The sequence below is a fragment of the Thalassophryne amazonica genome, chromosome 13 (assembly GCF_902500255.1).
Source record: "Thalassophryne amazonica chromosome 13, fThaAma1.1, whole genome shotgun sequence".
Lineage (NCBI taxonomy): Eukaryota > Metazoa > Chordata > Actinopteri > Batrachoidiformes > Batrachoididae > Thalassophryne > Thalassophryne amazonica.
The window spans coordinates 21,511,550-21,532,814 of NC_047115.1; the positions used below are offsets into that span (position 1 = coordinate 21,511,550).

Genomic DNA, 21,265 nt, shown 5'->3' on the forward strand with positions numbered 1-21,265 from the left:
AGAAATGCATCCAGTTGCCTCCAGACAAAAAAAAAAAAAAAAAAGCTGCAACCAGCATCATTTTTAAGAACGGACCAATTTTTGTGCGGCCACTCCCAGGGCTTCTAAGTTAAAAATCCCTGAACATTTCAGAAAGACGCTGTGATGTCACTGCAGTGCTTTTCCAGGCAATTGGCAGGAGAGATTTACTTTTGCTGATCTGTCACTCAAAATCTATCACAAAAAAAATACCTTGTCTGTGAAAGCAAATTGGGGAGATGCTTGGTTCTTCTGTGTACTTTTTAATCTCCATATATTGTATGATACTCTTCAGCTGTTTAACTGTTATCACAGAAACAAATCCCATGCACACGCCTTTTTCTTCCCCACTGAAAATACCAAAACTGCTGAGATGAAGCATTTGTGTGCACTCTCTCAGTGCTTTTGACAGGAAAAAACAAAAAACAAACACTATGTGGACTTCGACTTAAGACACTTTATGCTGGTTTTCCTTTAATCTGTCCCCTGTGTTTACATTGAATATGTTTTGCTCACCAGTTTATATATCTGTGCTGCTGAGAAACAGATATTCACTGGGGGAGGGACGTGATGAATGGCAGAGACCTGTGATCGTTTGCTGGCAGACCTACAGGGGAGTACATGTTTCTGTCTGCTAAGTACTAATCCTTGGCAGACAGTCCCTGCTTCCAAAAAAATCAACCAACCAGTCAATTCAAAAGTGGTAGATGCAACAAACAAAGGACAGAGAGAGAGAGTGAGTAACGCAAGCCTCTTTTCCACTTGTACTGAATGCTGTGTATCTTCTTGCAAAAAAATATATATTCTGGTCTTATGTGGAAACAGAAGTTGGCATCGATGATACAAAAAAGTTGCTCAGTGTTTCTTCCCATTCTTGCATTCTTAAACTAGCATCTTACATGAATATTTTCTTCCACAGCTTGAGTGTGAGAAATCTGAATGATTTCCATGTATGACAATGATAGTGACACTGTAGTATATCACAATACTGTGACATATCTTTATAAAGAGGTACATTTGGAACAATAAACCACCTTTCAAGAATCTCATTTAGGGAGAAGTACCATATTTCCTTGATTAAAAGCCCAGTCATTTATTTTTTTCAAACCGTGTTCAGACCCGGCGCCTAAACGAGGTAGGGTGTAATTCAAGGCCGGTGATTATTAACAAAATGCTGCTTGCTGCCTGGACTGTAATATCAGAATCAGAATCGCCTTTACTGTCATTGTAATTTGCATTACAACAAGATCTGAGTGCAACTCCAAAAAGGTGCTTTCTGTGGTACGAGTAATTTTTAGCCAAATAAAACAGTGAAATTTTAACAGTAAATTATTCAGAGTATATGTACAGCTAATATAAACATAAGGTAAAATAAATATAAAATAAAATGAAATGTGGACTAAGTAATGTAAAACATGAAATATATACAACTGTGGAATCATACTGCACGGGAAAATTTGCACATGGTTTACAGATATTGCACAAGAAACTTAAAGGTGTGGATTAGAGTGATTTGTTTTTGTTCAGAGCAGTGATCGCTTTGGGGAGAAAGCTGTCCCTGAGTCTGTTTGTCCTAGTTTTGATTGACCTATACCGTCGGCCAGAGGGTAGTAGGTCAAATAGGTGGTTGCTGGGGTGGGATGTGTCTTTGCAGATGCTGGCAGCTCTGCTGAGGTAGCGAGAGCTGGCAATGTCTTCCAGGCTGGGCAGAGAGCAACCAGTGATCCCCTGGGCCATTTTGATCACCCTCTGCAGCGCTCTCCTGTCTGCTGCTGTGCACCCCCCGTACCACGCTGTGATGGAACCTGATGGAGCTGACCCTTTCCACACAGTCCCCTTGGATGTAGAGCGGGGCTGGGTCAGCCCTGCTCTTCCTGAAGTCCAGGATTACTTCTTTTGTTTTTGTGGTGTTCAGCGGCAGGTTTTTAGCTGAACACCACGCTGTCAGGCAATTTACCTCGTCTCTGTAGTCGGTCTCATCCCCCCTGAGATGAGCCCAATCACGGTGGTATCATCCGCAAACTTTATGATGGTGTTTGTGGGATGGGTCGGAGAGCAGTTGTGCGTGTAAAGGGTGAACAGGAGGGGGCTCAGTACACAGCCTTGAGGGGAACCGGGGCTGAGTGTGATGGTGGAGGAAAGGTGGGGGCCAAGTTTCACGGACTGTGGGCGGTTTGTGAGAAAGTCCTTGATCCACTGGCAGATGGGGTTGGAGATGCCCAGATGTGTCAGTTTCTGGACCAGGATCTCTGGGATGATGTAGTTGAAGGTTGAGCTGAAGTCCAGGAAGAGCATCTTCACATAGCTCCCCTGGTGCTCCAGGTGGCTCAGCGCGGTGTGGAGAGCTGTGGTGATAGTGTCCTCTGTGGAGCGGTTTGCCCTGTAGGCAAACTGGTGGGGGTCCAGAGTGGGAGGCAGACAGGTTCTGATGTGCTGAGAGACCAGTCTTTGAAAGCACTTCATGACCACAGGTGTAAGTGCAACAGGCCTGTATGGTGTTAGGTTTCACACATATCCCTGGGTGTGGTGAATCAGAGACAACCACTTTAAATCAGAGCCATCTGCGTTGCTACAAACCCTCCCCCGTAACTTGACATCCACCTGCAAAACAACGGAGACCGCAAAGGCTGTGATTGGTTACTTTTATGTTTTCACTCCTTCCTCTACCATCATATTTGAATAGTTTTTGCACTGCGCACGGTGATTACATTTTAATCATGGATCAAATACATTTGGCAGAAAAGTCCACAAATATGACCAACTTTACAACACGGAGTCGTAAAAAGATGCTCAGCTGACCCACAATTCATGGAGGAAAATTGGACATAACATTGGTTTGGAGGCTGATGATTGTATAAAGAAGTGGAGCTCTTTGAGGGACAAATTAATCCAGAAAAAGCCACTGTTGCTGCAGTAAATTGCATAAAGACACGATGGAGAACTTTAAAACGGTCATGTGAAGGTACAACGCCGCAGCGGACTTAGAAAAAAGATTGACTCAACCAAATGTAATCCTTTAAATGCACATAATAGCCGGCGCTTATTTAAGGCAGGCGTTTATTCAAGGTCAAGCGTTTAATCAAGGAATTACAGTAGATACAATATTGAAATAGAAGGCACCAGGCAGTAGAAGAGGGAGGCCAAAGAGGAGGTTTCTGGAGGAAGGATATGCAGGTTGTTGGTGTGGCAGAGAAAGATACAGAGGACAAGGTGAGATGGAGACAAATGATCTGCTGTGGCGACCCCTAACGGAAGCAGCCAAAAGAAGAAGGCACTCAGAGAGTACATATCTCCGTCAAGGCCATATACTTATTTCTTTAAACTTTCTGTATCCTGGATATAAAATTTGTTCTGGATCAAATTCTAAATAAAACCCTCCTTTTCCCTGACTTTATCCATGTGCTAACCAAATTTCATCAACATCCTCTCACAAATGTTGCTATGTGCCAAACATTCTTCTGGATTTCAGTTCCATATTCCAAATAATTTCAAAAATTGAATCACATTTTTGCCACATTATGTAGCTGCTCACTACATTGCTCTGAAATCCGTTCATTACTTTTTGAGTTATCTGGCTAAATGATCAATAAAAAGACAAACAAACATGGGTGAAAACATGACCTCCTTGGCAGAGTTAAATATAGGAACTGGTGTCTGTATGAGACACCCTCACTCTTATTTTCTTTCTCTCATTAATAACAGACATTTCTGATCTTTGTAGGATGGGTCAAAATTATATTAATGTATCCCATTCTATTTACTGATTAAAACAACAGTTTCCTTGTAAATGTGTGCCTCGTCAACAGACGCCAACATGACAAAAACATAAGAATGGTACAAAACTGTATTAATCTGTTCCGTTCTGTTCTGCCAAGTTCTTAATTACCAGACATCTTTATTGTGATTACTTTTTGGGAGTGCACAGAAATGCAACCTATGCTGTGCACGGTACACATTGTGGAGAGGTGAGTGGAGCACATGAAATTGTACTACTGCAATGTTCTATTTTCTGGTTTACAGCAGTCCAGCATTATGGCTCTCCAACTGGTTCAAAATGCTGCAGCCAGACTTTTGACTCAAAACAGAAAGTTCGACCACATTACACCCATTTTGGCATCCCTTCACTGGCTTCCTGTCCCAGTGAGATCAGATTTTAAGGTTCTGCTACGAGTCTATAAAATTGTTCACGGACTGGCACCTCCCTACCTAGCTAACCTAATTAAACCTTACGTACCGGCCTGGGCTTTGCATTCTGAGGTTGCAGGATTACTTTGTGTCCCTAGGGTGAATAAGAAGTCTGCAGGTCATAGAGCTTTCTCTTATCGTGCCCGTTCTGTGGAATGATCTCCCTGCGTCAATAAAACAGTCAGATTAAGTGGAGACTTTCAAGTCCAGACTTAAGACACACTTATTTTCCCTTTTGTATGGCTAGCATACTGGTATAGTTTTATTTTACACTTTCTACTCTTTTAATTAATTTTATTAGGAAACAGAGCATGCTGCGGCCTCAACTTTACCTAAATTCTGGGTCTTTTAGTGAAGCTTAGGGCTAGTGGCTGGTGATCACCTTAGTATTTCCTGTTTTTCTTGTTTAATACTGGCAAATTATACTGTATTTCTTGTCTTTCTGATGCCTGATTCTGTTTTTTTTCCTCTCTGTTTAAGGTGCAGCTCCATCCAGAGATGGGAGTTGTATTGGTGCTGGAGACCCCCTGTCCTGTGCACCAACAGCATTTCCTGTATATTCGTTTTGTGAATTGTTTCTGTGAATTGTTCTGTAATTTATATCTGTAGCATGGCCCAAGCAGAGGGTCACCCCTTTGAGTCTGGTCTGCTTGAGGTTTCTTCCTCAGAGGGAGTTTTTCCTTACCACTGTTGCTCTGGGGGTTAGTAAGGTTAGACCTTACTTGTGTGAACCGCCTTGAGGCAACTCTGTTGTGATTTGGCACTATATAAAGGAAATAAATTGAAAACTGAAAAAAAAAAAAATTGAAACTGATCGGACAACCAGATGGCATGTTTTAATCTAACATGTTCTGTCTATTACATCTTGTTGTGGGAAAGGTGATATGTTGTAAAATTAAAGCAGTACACAATACTACAATAAAATGGTTGACTAATTCATAATAACAGAATGTCACTGCAGAGTTTGAATGAGAATCTTTTAAAAAGGGAGACAAAGAGAAAGAAACTGAGGAAAAGTAAAGAAAAATATGAAACAAGAAAACTGTAAGCAACATAAAGGAAGTTAGCCTCATGAATATTGACAGTTAACAGACTTAACATAAAACCACTTCTACCTTTCAGCCTTTTGAGATGAACAGGTACGTCGCTCTTGATGCTCTTGCTGTCTTCCTCCGTTGACTCACTCCGCACCAGGGTGGGGTCATTGTGGGCCAGCCAATCAGCCACCTTGCTCTCCGACGCCATCATAGCGGCTTGGAGCGTGCTCAGCTCCCTTCCTCCTGCTCCTCCACTTCCTGCTCCGCTCTTCTTTGAGCGGGATCGGTGATGGTCTGGTGTGAACTTTGACACGTGGTCTTTGATGGTGACTTTTCCTGGGGAAGTGTTGTCAAACTCAATGGTGAAGGAGGCGTGACCTTGAGATGTAGAGCAGAGATTGAAATTTTGGGATTTTAAAGGTCTGAGCTGTGGCACATTTTAACAATTAAGCTTAAACTGCTCTGTATAGCAAGGTACTGATTTATTTTAACATACTGGTAGGAATAGGAACTATGAAACACAGATAACTAGGATTGTTAATGAACCTATATTTAAAAAAAAAAAAAAAATTTCATGTTGGATGTATTTTATTTATTTTATTTTATTTTTATGGCTTTTCACCATTTATGTTTGTATTGTTCTTCTGTAGTTCTGAACTAATTTTTGAAAAACTGAAAATAATGAACATTAATAGGAGGAAGAAGCCATTCAGTTTTAGTGATAATTCAAATCTAAATACAAATCCAGGAATTACTCGCTTTGCAAAATTGTGCTTCAGCATCAGTGTACTGGTCTTAGGTGTGTACTTAGCAGTTTTACTCTCAGGATACACGGTGAATAAAGCATATACTTTACCTGCAGTGGTGTGAGGCTGAGTGATGGCGCCTTCTGTGTCCTTGGTTGGGATCTCGTGGATAACGTTGTTGGCCATGTGATTTTCCTTGGAAGGGACCTCAAAGTAACTGGAATCGTGACTGGTAGACACATGAAGGCTGTCTTCTTTAATTTTCTCCCCTCGATGTGCCTCTTTGCTGTCTGATGTTGTAAAATGTAAAATTAGATCGTTAATGAACTTATGTTTGAGATTTGTTAAGACTAATAATAAAATAAACCAACATAGTTACAATAATGAAAATATAGTATCAAAATTAACTATTATAATTGCTAAACACTAACCATAAATACTGTTTTTCCACCTTCATATTGTCTTCAGTATGTCAGGCAAATGGACTGTATTAATATTTATATATTTAGTCTGATGCAGATGCTCATTTCTGTGCACATTTAGATGCACGTGCAATCTGTTGCAACTTCTTCACCAGGAACACAAAAGACCTTAATTCTGTCTTGTCACAGGGAGTGACAAATACTTGGGTTTATTGTCAAAACTCCAAACTGAAAACTCAAACTTAGTCCCATATGGGCCAATTTAATCTCAGTCTGTTGCACATTCACATTACCATTAATCAGAATTGTTGTCTGTATTTGCTGCAGCATTTAGCCCCCCACCCGACCTTCTTTTTAATCACCAGATGCCCTTCCTGAGGTGACTCCAGGTCCACAAGGAAAAATAACTCCTCAAATACAGCAGATACAGATCTGTGCCTTCAAGTTAGCAGTATGATTTTGTTCCATTCAGTGAGCTTGTATCAGATGCATAACATAAAAATAAACCTCTTTAACTTGCATTTGCGTAAGTTGCGTTTCGGCTTTAGCCGCAGTCGATTTTTGGAACCTGAAAATTTAGACTACTGTATAAAAGTCAGTTTTGACCGTCGTTGAGAGGGATCGTCAGTGTGGACGATTCAAAGATTTTGGATGTGACCTTCCTCTTTAGATCCTTACTGCTGGTTCAGATTGGGCCAGAATTTACACACACCAGCTTTAAAGAGTCACATCCAAAAACTTTGGATCGTCCAGAATCATCCGCATGGACAAAACCCTTATCGCTGACATGCCACAGCCAGAGGAAGAAGAAAAAGATCGCCAACCCACTCCAGATGAAATGATCACCCCCCAGGAAGGAATTAAGCTTCAAATTGTCAAAACTATTGTAATATGGCAGGGTAAGCTGATTTTCACTTTTTTGGTCAACCTCAGTAACTCACAGACCCCAACTTACGCAAGTTAACGAGGTTTACCTGTATTGTACGTTGTGGTGGTCTTTCCTCTGTTTTTCCTTTACTTCTGCACTTCTACAGTGGGTAAATACTGGACACAGTTAAATATTTTTCTTTTTCATCTGTTTTAAACTTATTATTTCCTACTTTGTTGTGCTGTAGCCTACAAACAGTCTACAGTTAAGTCCAGAATGAACAACATGGATCCAAGTCTGGCAGCTGTGTTTTAGCTGTTAAAATATATTCATCTTCCTAAGTATTTTGTATATACTGCATATTTAAACATACAGTGCTTGTTACCATGAGGGAAACACTAGCGTTTTTACTCCTATTTGAAAGGCTATGGAGGAAAAGCGTTTCCTGAGTGGCATCCGTCTAAAATCAACTTGGTGCGTATTTGAAGTGAAACAGAGCAAAGATACACTGGTGAGAAAACAAGAACAGTCAAATGGTGCCTATTAACTCCATCAAACACAGACAAAATGCAGGCAAATCCTGTGTGTTTAAAGGGTAATGCGCATATCTTTGATATACAGTAGCCTTAGTGACATGTATACAAATATCTCTGCTTGTGTCATTGTCTCTCAGTCCCTCCACTCAATTCAATTTCAAAAATGACATGAATGTCTCTCACTGTATTTTTTACATTACACACAACCAACAAATCAGTCTTGTGAGTCTGGTCAAGAATTGCTAAGCTCAGCTTCAGTGCAGTTGCAATATGAAGCACTTATTTTCTCATCTGTTCAGCCTTTGAGGGACCCAAATATGATGAATGATAATTTGAAAAATTAGAGGGGCCATCTGTGCTGTGCTTTCAGACCATATGGTCCATAAGAAATAAGAAACAGAAAATGACTTCCCACAATATAGTCATATGATTTTAAAAAATATGTTGAGTAGGGATTCCCGCTATTATGACAATATTGATCAAAGTGAAAACGAAAATGATTCAGCGGACTTTATGATCTGTAAAACATTCAAATTCAGAGATACACCCTTAGCTAACTTCTATTACCAATGTAATAAACTAAAAAGAAATGCACAAACATCTCTGACAACTCACCTTTGAAACAACTTTAAATATGTTGTTATGCAAATTTGCGGAAAGTTTCTAAAGGCTAGCCTTCTTGCTGTGAGGCACGAGTGCTAACCATTGAGCCACGCTTCAGGCATCCCTGCACACCTCAAATAAACTGGCTTAATTTTTTTTATCATCCTTTAATAAGACTGGGAACATCAGACAAAAAAAACAAAAAAACAAACAAACCCAAAACTCAAGTTTAATGTTACTGAATTAACATTAACAATGATGTGTTCTACACATTTGTTTGGCAAATACTGTAACTGGTTAAAATGTGAAAAAGAAAATTATAATTTTAGACAAAATGCTTTCACTGGTATTTAATTAAGATCTATTTGTTTTCTTTCTTTTTTCTCTTAAATATGCCATTTCTTCTGCAAGTTCTTGGATGGCGAAACGATGGTCATGCATGACCAAAGTCCGTATTCTGTCAATCAATTGGTCATTTTGGCTTGTGGATGGACTCTTCTGTAACGTGCAGTGTCATCTAGTGGATATTTTGTTGAAATAGCACCAGCTGGGTGTTCACATGATCAGACGGATCCTTGCACAAGGAGCAGCCTGAAGTGTGTGCTGACGTGGTTGCTGCTGCCAGTTGCAAAGGCTATATGTGTTTTAATGTATTTCCACATGAGGACAGCATGGCCATGCAGGTGCCTCACAGTGGACTATTGTCAGGTGATATCCTTCATGGCATGATATGTGTTCTCCAGCTGTGACTTGCGAGTCCAAAGATCCCAACAGTTGCTGCTTGCAGCCGACAAGCCCACCTCAGTGAATGAACTCAGCTCAAAGAAAAAAGTCTCCCTCTCTGTTCCTTTGTTCTGGCCATGTTGCATTGATGGCATAGAATTCCTCCTTTGTGCGCCAGTCGGCTTCAATCGTATTATGTGTGAAGGGGGCCTAACATCTGTGCCAACGTAAAAGACCCATAGGTCCCACAGGACAGTTAAACTGTTTGAAAGTGCACAGACATAAGACACATGACACAAGTACTAGGGGAACTACTGCTGTAAGATATTTATATTAATAATAATGTTTACAGCGGCCTTTTAACCTGCAACATTAAAGGTCTATTTTAAAATTCCATTGAGAACTGTAGAGTTAAAAAGATTTTAAAACGGCAACAAGTATTACAGCAAGTGAAACTTAAGTGCCACATTAAAGCAAGAACTGGCTCAAAATTTAACAAGTCCTTTACCAAAAGTATATGAATGAAAGAGAAGGACTTACCAGAGAATGATGGAAGAGTTAGCTAATGATCACTGAGGCGCACAGAGTGAGTGGTGTCTGAACGTTGTGCATGCACGTATTATGTTTGTGTGTTCAGAAGAATGGAGGAGCTGGTGCAATGGTGTAACCCAATCAGCCTGAGTGACAATACACAAGAAAGCAGGAGGAACTCTGACAACGCAGCCTATTCACTTCCATGTAGAAGAGAACATGTGCTATAAACGAACGCACACATACATGTAATAAACATACATATAAAATGGAATTGCTTCTTCTTTCACTTCTCCTCCACTTATATTTATGAAGTTATTCTACGTATCAGAGATCACAGTATTTTAACAGAAAGAACACTGGTAAGATCCAAATGCAAATTCACAACCCCTGGATCAAGATGTATTACAAAACCAGAAGTGCTCTTAGAGCTCATACCTCTGACCACACTGAAGGGCATTTTTTAACCACAGGTTCCATAAACAGAAACCCGAGAAGAAAAATACAGGAATCTTCTCATGCTGTACTTCCCTTGGAGTAACAAGAACACTGATCTTCCTCACTTACGGTATGCTGGGTCAGTGTAGGTTAACAAACTTTTACAATAACCTTTTACAGGAACCTTTAACCTTTAACAATAAAGTTTTAATTATTTTGTTGTGTTCACTCCAGAAGAAATAAATATTACATTTGTATGTTCAGAGAATTAAAAAAAATAAAAAAAATAGAGTTGGATGTTTCTAACCCAGTTTTTTTTTTAAACTTACAGTCACCCAATATAAATGCACACCCTTAAAATTCATATTTTGATCCATAAAATCGGGACTGTTATCTGGATAGGCACCAAATCTGACCTGTTCTTAGGTAATAGCGTTTTACATATCCTTATTTTATTTCTTCATTTATTTTTGTTCAAATTCCTGAGAAATGAACACAAAACAGATGGATCTGCACTCAATCGGATCTGCTCCAAAAGTTAAAAGTCAAACACATTGACAGCATTGCAAATACAACCTCTATGGTGAAGTAATAATCCTTTTGGCACTGAGACCAGAAGTCAACACTCCAAGAAGACACTTACCCACTTCCATGACTGAAGTAGTCAATCCCATTCCGCTGATTTTTAGAAAGCTTTCAATTAAAAAAAAAAAAAAAATTAAAATAAAATGGAGGCAGTTTTACTCAAGTTACGTGTCTGTGGTTAGGAAGAAATTCCTTCAAAATTTTCACATAGGAAGAATTCCTCTCTGATAGACCTCATTTAAAAGGTAATGAACAGTATTGCGTTTAATGCTGACAAAGTTGCCGGCAGTTCATCCATCCAGATGTGGAAAGAGATTTGAGGACTCTTCAGTTTGCTCCCATGTTTGTGTCTGATTTCCCTTCCCCCACTACTTCTGACCCCACCACGCCACGCTAAACCATCATGGCACAGACTGATTTCATATCGCAGAGCTCTTTTACTATTGGCGTATCTCTAATCCTGTTGCCCTGGCTACCCACCACCAGCAAACAGGATCCCCAGTCCCAGTGGTCGCCACACACACACACGCAAGTCGACACGCTCGATGCAGACTTTAAGAAAGCCTTTGTGTACACTTGCACATACACTGTTTGACGCAATTGTTAGTCTGGTTGCCCATTAACCCCTCGAACAAAAACACTGCAGATAACCTGAACAAGACAGCTCTACAGAAATACAACTCCACTTGCTGGATTATTACGTATCCACAGAATTTATGTGCTATTTATTGGTAACTGTATGTAAAAAAATAACATTAAAATGAGTCAGGTTTATGTCAGTAAGTATAGCTAACAATGGCAATACTTATCTGAACCTACATCAAAAAAGCCCAGACTTGAAGTTGAGCAAGGTATCACTGCCTCCCGCAAAATCTGTGTGGTGCTATAGTGTACACTACACTGTCACAAATTTCTGTTTGGATTTACCACAAATTAAAACAGAAATTTGTGAGTTTTCAGTCAAGTGCCTAGTGGACAAAATTGTAATCAAAACATGCTCAAAGTTGAACTTGACCAAGGTCTTCGTGAGGTGACCCTGTGTACCAAAATTCACCGTGGTATATAGCATCTTTGCTGAGATATAGCATACACAAGGTTGCAGTCACTCACCCCTGCTCCCCTCCGCCAGTAGCTACAATTAAGGTGCCTTGACACTTGCATGAATTTGATTCTCACACTGGCAATCTTGCAGTCTGGCATGCCAGTGAGTAAACTCGTAAACTGTGCGCAGCTGTGAGCCAGTGTGCAATGAAAATTTTGAAATGTTTAAAACTGCTGGCATGCATTCATTTTGTGAACTCATCGTAAACATTGCCCAACCTATTAAAAAACTGTGTGCCACAGCGTGTCAATGCATCTCATTGCTGCAGTGCAGCGCATCTTAAGTATTATAGACGAGATGTTGCATCTATAATAAATGTAATTTTACAGATACATTATCAAACTCATAAGAAGGAATGAAAATGCAACTGTTTTACCAATCTATTAGAATATATATTATAAATAACTACATTTCAGACGATTCCAAATGCGTTCTCCGCCGCACAACGTGCACGAGAGAAGCTGTAGCTGTAGATAAATTCTCTGTGATTCTGGGAGCGATGAGAAATAGTTTGATCAGCCAAGTTCTGAGAGCAAATGCGTCATCGGCTACAAAATTATTATTTTATATGTGGCATCAAACGGGACAAAGCGGGTCATATTGGCACCACGAATTGCAGTGCAGGGATCAAGTTTGTGCAAGTGTCAAGGTGGATTTAGTCAAGCAGGTAGCTCAAGAATTAAGGTACACTGACACGAGCATGTCTTTGAATCACGCAATAGCACAAACGTCGTTGTGACGATCCCACCCGCTGTGTTCACAGCTTTGTTCTACCGGCTGCAATGTGTTCTGCGCTGGACGCTGCATATATAAAATAATTATTTTGTGGCGGAATAATCATTTTTTTCTGCAAATTGGCACGGCTAACTACCTGCAGAAAGCGTTTTGAGCCGTCTAAAAAGGAAATTGTTTGTCATGTTTACCTTGTCATGGCTTGATAAAACAGTTGTGTGTTATTTCCTTCTTGTGTGCAGCTGTTAAAGTATGTTTATAACAGATTTAACTTCTTGTTATAATCGTTCAGACGAGCTGCGTTCCGATGCGATCCGCTGATGTCACCACTCACTCTGTTCACTTCTTCTTTACTCCACTTGACGAGCTGGACATCGTGTTGGAGATTAGATCGCGCCACATAGCACGACATTTGTGCGTGAAAGATTTCTTGAACATTTCAAAATTCTCTGTGTGCAATATCACACACCGGCGCTCCTCTGGTGTCCTGTCTGCACCAGTTAAAGACGAGTTTACTCTCCAGCACGACACATCACAACACAGGTCGTGCTATTGCATGAATCAAAGGCATGCTTGTGTCAGTGGGCCTTTAGACTACCGATCTGCTGACCTGGGTTTGATTCCTAGTTATGCGACCTGTCAGTGCTGTTGAACAAATCAAATCAAATCAAATCAATTTTAATTATATAGCGCCAAATCACAACAAACAGTCGCCCCAAGGCGCTTCAAATTGCAAGGCAAGGCCATACAATAATTACGGAAAAACCCCAACGGTCAAAACGACCCCCTGTGAGCAAGCACTTGGCAACAGTGGGAAGGAAAAACTCCCTTTTAACAGGAAGAAACCTCCAGCAGAACCAGGCTCAGGGAGGGGCAGTCTTCTGCTGGGACTGGTTGGGGCTGAGGGAGAGAACCAGGAAAAAGACATGCTGTGGAGGGGAGCAGAGATCAGTCACTAATGATTAAATGCAGAGTGGTGCATATAGAGCAAAAAGAGAAAGAAACACTCAGTGCATCATGGGAACCCCCAGCAGTCTAAGTCTATAGCAGCATAACTAAGGGATGGTTCAGGGTCACCTGATCCAGCCCTAACTATAAGCTTTAGCAAAAAGCAAAGTTTTAAGCCTAATCTTAAAAGTAGAGAGGGTGTCTGTCTCCCTGATCTGAATTGGGAGCTGGTTCCACAGGACAGGAGCCTGAAAGCTGAAGGCTCTGCCTCCCATTCTACTCTTACAAACCCTAGGAACTACAAGTAAGCCTACAGTCTGAGAGCGAAGCCCTCTATTGGGGTGATATGGTACTATGAGGTCCCTAAGATAAGATGGGACCTGATTATTCAAAACCTTATAAGTAAGAAGAATAATTTTAAATTCTATTCTAGAATTAACAGGAAGCCAATGAAGAGAGGCCAATATGGGTGAGATATGCTCTCTCCTTCTAGTCCCTGTCAGTACTCTAGCTGCAACATTTTGAATTAACTGAAGGCTTTTCAGGGAACTTTTAGGACAACCTGATAATAATGAATTACAATAGTCCAACCTAGAGGAAATAAATGCATGAATTAGTTTTTCAGCATCACTCTGAGACAAGACCTTTCTAATTTTAGAGATATTGCGCAAATGCAAAAAAGCAGTCCTACATATTTGTTTAATATGCGCATTGAATGACATATCCTGATCAAAAATGACTCCAAGATTTCTCACACTATTACTAGAGGTCAGGGTAATGCCATCCAGAGTAAGGATCTGGTTAGACACCATGTTTCTAAGATTTGTGGGGTCAAGTACAATAACTTCAGTTTTATCTGAGTTTAAAAGCAGGAAATTAGAGGTCATCCATGTCTTTATGTCTCTAAGACAATCCTGCAGTTTAGCTAATTGGCGTGTGTCCTCTGGCTTCATGGATAGATAAAGCTGGGTATCATCTGCGTAACAATGAAAATTTAAGCAATGCCGTCTAATAATACTGCCTAAGGGAAACATGTATAAAGTGAATAAAATTGGTCCTAGCACAGAACCTTGTGAACTCCATAATTAACCTTAGTCTGTGAAGAAGATTCCCCATTTACATGAACAAATTGTAATCTATTAGATAAATATGATTCAAACCACCGCAGCACAGTGCCTTTAATACCTATGGCATGCTCTAATCTCTGTAATAAAATTTTATGGTCAACAGTATCAAAAGCAGCACTGAGGTCTAACAGAACAAGCACAGAGATGAGTCCACTGTCTGAGGCCATAAGAAGATCATTTGTAACCTTCACTAATGCTGTTTCTGTACTATGATGAATTCTAAAACCTGACTGAAACTCTTCAAATAGACCATTCCTCTGCAGATGATCAGTTAGCTGTTTTACAACTACCCTTTCAAGAATTTTTGAGAGAAAAGGAAGGTTGGAGATTGGCCTATAATTAGCTAAGATAGCTGGGTCAAGTGATGGCTTTTTAAGTAATAGTTTAATTACTGCCACCTTAAAAGCCTGTGGTACATAGCCAACTAATAAAGATAGATTGATCATATTTAAGATCAAAACATTAATTAATGGTAGGGCTTCCTTGAGCAGCCTGGTAGGAATGGGGTCTAATAGACATGTTGATGGTTTGGAGGAAGTAACTAATGAAAATAACTCAGACAGAACAATCAGGGAGAAAGAGTCTAGCCAAATACCGGCATCACTGAAAGCAGCCAAAGATAACGATACGTCTTTGGGATGGTTATGAGTAATTTTTTCTCTAATAGTTAAAATTTTATTAGCAAAGAAAGTCATGAAGACATTACTAGTTAAAGTTAAAGGAATACTTGGCTCAATAGAGCTCTGACTCTTTGTCAGCCTGGCTACAGTGCTGAAAAGAAACCTGGGGTTGTTCTTATTTTCTTCAATTAGTGATGAGTAGTAAGATGTCCTAGCTTTACCGAGGGCTTTTTTATAAAGCAACAGACTCTTTTTCCAGGCTAAGTGAAGATCTTCTAAACCAACTTACGGGTTATCTGCTTTAAGCTGCGAGTTTGTGAGTTATACCACGGAGTCAGGCACTTCTGATTTAAAGCTCTCTTTTTCAGAGGAGCTACAGCATCCAAAGTTGTCTTCAATGAGGATGTAAAACTATTGACATGATACTCTATCTCACTTACAGAGTTTAGGTAGCTACTCTGCACTGTGTTGGTATATGGCATTAGAGAACATAAAGAAGGAATCATATCCTTAAACCTAGTTACAGCGTTTTCTGAAAGACTTCTAGTGTAATGAAACTTATTCCCCACTAGTCCGTCAGAGTAAATGTAAATGCTATTAAGAAATGATCAGACAGAAGGGAGTTTTCAGGGAATACTGTTAAGTCTTCAATTTCCATACCATAAGTCAGAACAAGATCTAGGATATGATTAAAGTGGTGGGTGGACTCATTTACATTTTGAGCAAAGCAAATTGAGTCTAATAATAGATTAAATGCAGTGCTGAGGCTGTCATTCTCAGCATCTGTGTGGATGTTAAAATCGCCCACTATAATTATCTTATCTGAGCTAAGCACTAAGTCAGACAAAAGGTCTGAAAATTCACAGAGAAACTCACATTAACGACCAGGTGGACGATAGATAATAACAAATAAAACTGGTTTTTGGGACTTCCAATTTGGATGGACAAGACTAAGAGTCAAGCTTTCAAATGAATTAAAGCTCTGTCTGGGTTTTTGATTAATTAATAAGCTGGAATGGAAGATTGCTGCTAATCCTCCGCCTCGGCCCGTGCTACGAGAGTTCTGGCGGTTAGTGTGACTCGGAGGTGTTGACTCATTTAAACTAACATATTCATCCTGCTGTAACCAGGTTTCTGTAAGGCAGAATAAATCAATATGTTGATCAATTATTATATCATTTACTAACAGGGACTTAGAAGAGAGAGGCCTAATGTTTAATAGACCACATTTAACTGTTTTAGTCTGTGGTGCAGTTGAAGGTGCTATATTATTTTTTCTTTTTGAATTTTTATGCTTAAATAGACTTTTACTGGTTATTGGTGGTCTGGGAGCAAGCACCGTCTCTACGGGGATGGGGTAATGAGGGGATGGCAGGGGGAGAGAAGCTGCAGAGAGGTGTGTAAGACTACAACTCTGCTTCCTGGTCCCAACCCTGGATAGTCACGGTTTGGAGGATTTAAGAAAATTGGCCAGATTTCTAGAAATGAGAGCTGCTCCATCCAAAGTGGGATGGATGCCTGTCTCTCCTAACAAGACCAGGTTTTCCCCAGAAGCTTTGCCAATTATCTATGAAGCCCACCTCATTTTTTGGACACCACTCAGACAGCCAGCAATTCAAGGAGAACATGCGGCTAAACATGTCACTCCCGGTCCGACTGGGGAGGGGCCCAGAGAAAACTACAGAGTCCGACATTGTTTTTGCAAAGTTACACACCGATTCAATGTTAATTTTAGTGACCTCCGATTGGCGTAACCGGGTGTCATTACTGCTGACGTGAATTACAATCTTACCAAATTTACGCTTAGCCTTAGCCAGCAGTTTCAAATTTCCTTCAATGTCGCCTGCTCTGGCCCCCGGAAGACAACTGACTATGGTTGCTGGTGTCGCTAACTTCACATTTCTCAAAACAGAGTCGCCAATAACCAGAGTTTGATCCTCGGTGGGTGTGTCGCCAAGTGGGGAAAAATGGTTGGAAATGTGAACGGGTTGGTGGTGTACACAGGGCTTCTGTTTAGGGCTACGCTTCCTCCTCACAGTCACCCAGTCGGCCTGCTTTCCTGGCTGCTCGGGATCTGCTGGAAGGGAACTAACGGCGGCTAAGCTACCTTGGTCTGCACCGACTACAGGGGCCTGGCTAGCTGTAGAATTTTCCACGGTGCGGAGCTGAGTCTCCAATTCGCCCAGCCTGGCCTCCAAAGCTACAAATAAGCTACACTTATTACAAGTACCATTACTGCTAAAGGAGGCCAAGGAATAACTAAACATTTCACACCCAGAGCAGAAAAGTGCGGGAGAGACAGGAGAAGCCGCCATGCTAAATCGGCTAAGAGCTAGTAGCTGCGCTAAGCTAGTGGATTCCTAACAACACACAAAGTGAATAATGTGTAAATAATTTAGAGGTGATTCAGCAGAGGGAGTGCTTTAGTTAAGGCATGTGAAGATTACACTGTGAAACAAGTCGTTATCTAGTTATCTAGATCAATCTAACTGCGCAGATTAAACAACTAACAGACACAGCAAAACACAGCTGTGCTCCGGAACAGGAAGTGATACAATACCGCAGTGAGAGCCAACCACCAGTAGAGGCCTACTGATGGTTGGCTCTCACTGCGGTATTGAGAAAGTAAGTACCTTGAGTACCTTGAGAAACAAGGTACTTCGTCTGCATTGTCCCAGGCATGGGACCATTATCATGTGGCATGCAGTGGAGATTACAACAGGAATCCTATATGCAAGAATTTCTATGGGACTCTTTGAAACCTTATTAAATAGGCATGATGTTTAAAACTACAGTCAAGTTTTTTCCCCTACAGTCAAGGAGTAGGTGGTGGTACAGTCTGCAGTAAGTGGTGACACTGCTGCCTATTTTTGAGAAGAGCAAGTTACAAACCTGAAAACCTCTTACCTGAAGCAGAGTCATGCTTTTTGCTGGATGACTTGGTCTCTTGTTTGAAGGAGTTTTCATCATCTGCATCCCCATCCCCCCACCATGACGGCTGGCCGTACAAGGGGGTCCCACGATGCAGTGCTGCGACATCTCCTGGGACACACACGCATGTATGATTTGATTACACTTTGGTGAAACTCAACACTTTTGGCTCTTCAATTGTCACCTGTGGTGAATTATAAATTTGTTAAGTACTACAGGTACTGCTTACAAAAGTGTTCATTGGTCCAGGGCGTCACAAAGTGAACCCAGCTGCTGTGCGCGTGTATGTGTGTATATCAAATCCCCCCTGCTCTAACCTCACAACAACACTGACCTATTTACAGAGTTTTATCCAGCAGGATGGACACACATGTAGTCACACTATCTTGCTGTCATTTCACACGATTTAAATTACCTTCCTCCCACGTAGTACTCTTTTTAAATTTAAATACCATTCATTCATTTCTTGTGGCTGTTTCCTCTTCCTTTAATGCCTTTAAGTACCCAATATCCTGGGCTAAGCAAGTTTAATCACAGTACAGCTAGAAAATTATAGTTGTTCTGCACCAAACCGTGAGTGGCTTTCATACATTATAGCAGCTATTATGAGCTACACTACTGCTCAAAAGTATGAAACAGCAGATTGAACGTGTTTCAATCCTAATTAAAGCCCATATTGAAATGTGCTTCTTAGTGATTAATTGTATAATGACTAAACTTAAAGAATAACCACATACATTATTCATGTATTACATATTAACATCTTTCCACAGTTTAAAGCTAAATATGAACCTACATTTTTTAAATAGTAAAGCATTGTATTACATATGAGGGTTTTGATTTTATGCACTGCTGATATACGATGCTTAATGCCATGCACTATGCAGGCTCTTTGACCTTATTATTGTTTAATCTTTACAACACACTCAAGCCCCAAGTGGCCTTGTTTCAACATCTGGAAATTAGCCAGGACCCCAGACCAGTCAGTGATATCAGTTATTAAAGATACAATCAGACATAAAGGACATTTATACAAAAACAGACCAAATAATTGGTACCTGTGGTAGGTACTGCATTTTCCTTGAGACCATTCCCACCCCCTACTGGTTAAGATAAAACACCTCCAGACTAAAAATCTGTCTTCATATTTCAGACGCCTGGTTAGGTTTGGGTGTTTTTCACTGAAACTGGATGGAGGGATAAGCCTCGGCTCGAGAAATTGTACATTTGATTATATCCAGAGTTGGATCCAGCATTATTTCATATTAATATTTTTTATTATGTCTTGAATACTGTCTTATTTTATATATTTTTTTATTATGTCTTGGAGCCAGCCTTATTTATTTTACATTTTAACTTTTTCATTGTTTTCCATGTTATCCAAAAAATGTACAATGCCCAACTCTGAACTTGCAGGAGTCCCAAGCTGTTCTGAGCTTGGGACTCCGGCAAGGACGGTCGCATCCTCTCCTCTCCTCCTTTCTCTCTATCTCTGCTCCGACCTTCAAAGTCCCAGCTTCACCAGACTTTGAATTCTTCAAATTAAGATTTGGATTAACCATGGAATTGAACAGCGGGTCTCTCAACGCTATTGACACCATTTTTTTTCGACAAGGAATCAGGGCTGGGGGGCCCTGCGTGCCCTGACGGAACCTACCCAACGGGCTATGCTCTTGATGCCTGAGAGACACGGGGTGTGACATGCTTGGCTCCACTCTCTGTGGAAGACTTTGAGGATTCATTCCTCTTCGCGTTTATGGTGGGAGGTTTGGCGCTGATTGGTTTCTGCGCTGCCCTGACCCCACAGGAATATTAGCAAGACGGCTGCTTCCAGAATTTCGTCCCCTCATCAGTCCGTCATGATTAATGAGTGGGGCAATGCTGTGTAATCTCAGACTGCATGAACTCTTGAACTCAAACGCAAAATGGATACAATCTCGGAGCAAATCGCTGCATTGCAAAGGAATGTGTTGCTGAGTACTGGAGAATATTCTTCATGAATTTGGACTCTAGACGGTTAGAGGTGCAGTAAATGGAATTCTGTATCTCTCCGCCTAACATCAACATGGGAGCCTTATCGGCTCCTGAAGGTCAAATGCCCTGCTCTTCCCCCAGAAGGATCTACAGCCTTGGTGAAGGAATTAGGCCCCCCCTTCTCATCTGTCCCCCCCCAGCCTGCTGTTGCCTAGCAACGTCAGACTTACACACACATGGACAGAAACTGTCAGACTTTACACACACACGGACAGAAATTGACAGAAATTTAACTCATCTGCACACAACGCATGTCTCCCTCCCCCATCCCTATTACTGCCCCCCCCATGTCTCTCCACTCCCCTCACCCTGGCTTCCTCCCTGCCACCTTGAAAGCAGTGTGGTTTTTACTGCTGCAGCCTTCAACCCCCAAGATGGGCAGTGCGGGCCCCTCCCGCTGCGGCCTTCTCCCACTTTGCCTCAATTCGAATGACGAAGTGCTTCAAGTTTAGAGCCCATAAACAATGTATATGTGTTGTCTTTAATTTTAATGTGTGCCATTATTACGGTAAACAAGTAATAATTGTGGATTAACTGCTGTCTTGTCTGAGGTAATTGGAGTGTAAACTTAATTGCCCTTTTAGGGATCAATAAAGTTGTCTGAAGTCTGAATCTTTACGAACACCTGAATGAATACCTGATTAACTATTTGGGTTTTGTCATTTTTCATTGTTTTCTTGCAATTATTTTTTAGTATTTATATATTGTTATGTAATTACTCCTTTTTCTTCAACAGTTATTTAATAGGGTCGCTACACACTTAGTGGTTTGTTTTGATCATGAAGTGGCTTTTTGAATTGTAATATTACAATAACCAACAAAAACATCTCAATTTTTCAATTTGTAAATATATATATATATATATATATATATATGTATATATATATATATATATATATATATATATATGTATATATATATATATGTATATATATATGTATATGTATATATATATATATATATATATATATATATATATATATATGTATATATGTATATATATGTATATATATATATATATGTATATATATATGTATATATGTATATATATATGTATATATGTATATATATGTATATAT

The 21,265-nt window shown here is 40.3% G+C and overlaps 1 protein-coding gene across 1 annotated transcript in view; it reads right to left on the reverse strand.

The window, feature by feature from the left end:
• LOC117523241 (centrosomal protein of 170 kDa-like) overlaps positions 1–21,265 on the reverse strand; it is a 118,097-nt gene that overhangs the window by 26,986 nt on the left and 69,846 nt on the right. The window contains 3 exon segments of the mRNA XM_034184702.1: positions 5,313–5,618; positions 6,097–6,276; positions 18,129–18,263. Of these exon segments, the coding sequence (XP_034040593.1) occupies positions 5,313–5,618; positions 6,097–6,276; positions 18,129–18,263 (621 nt within the window).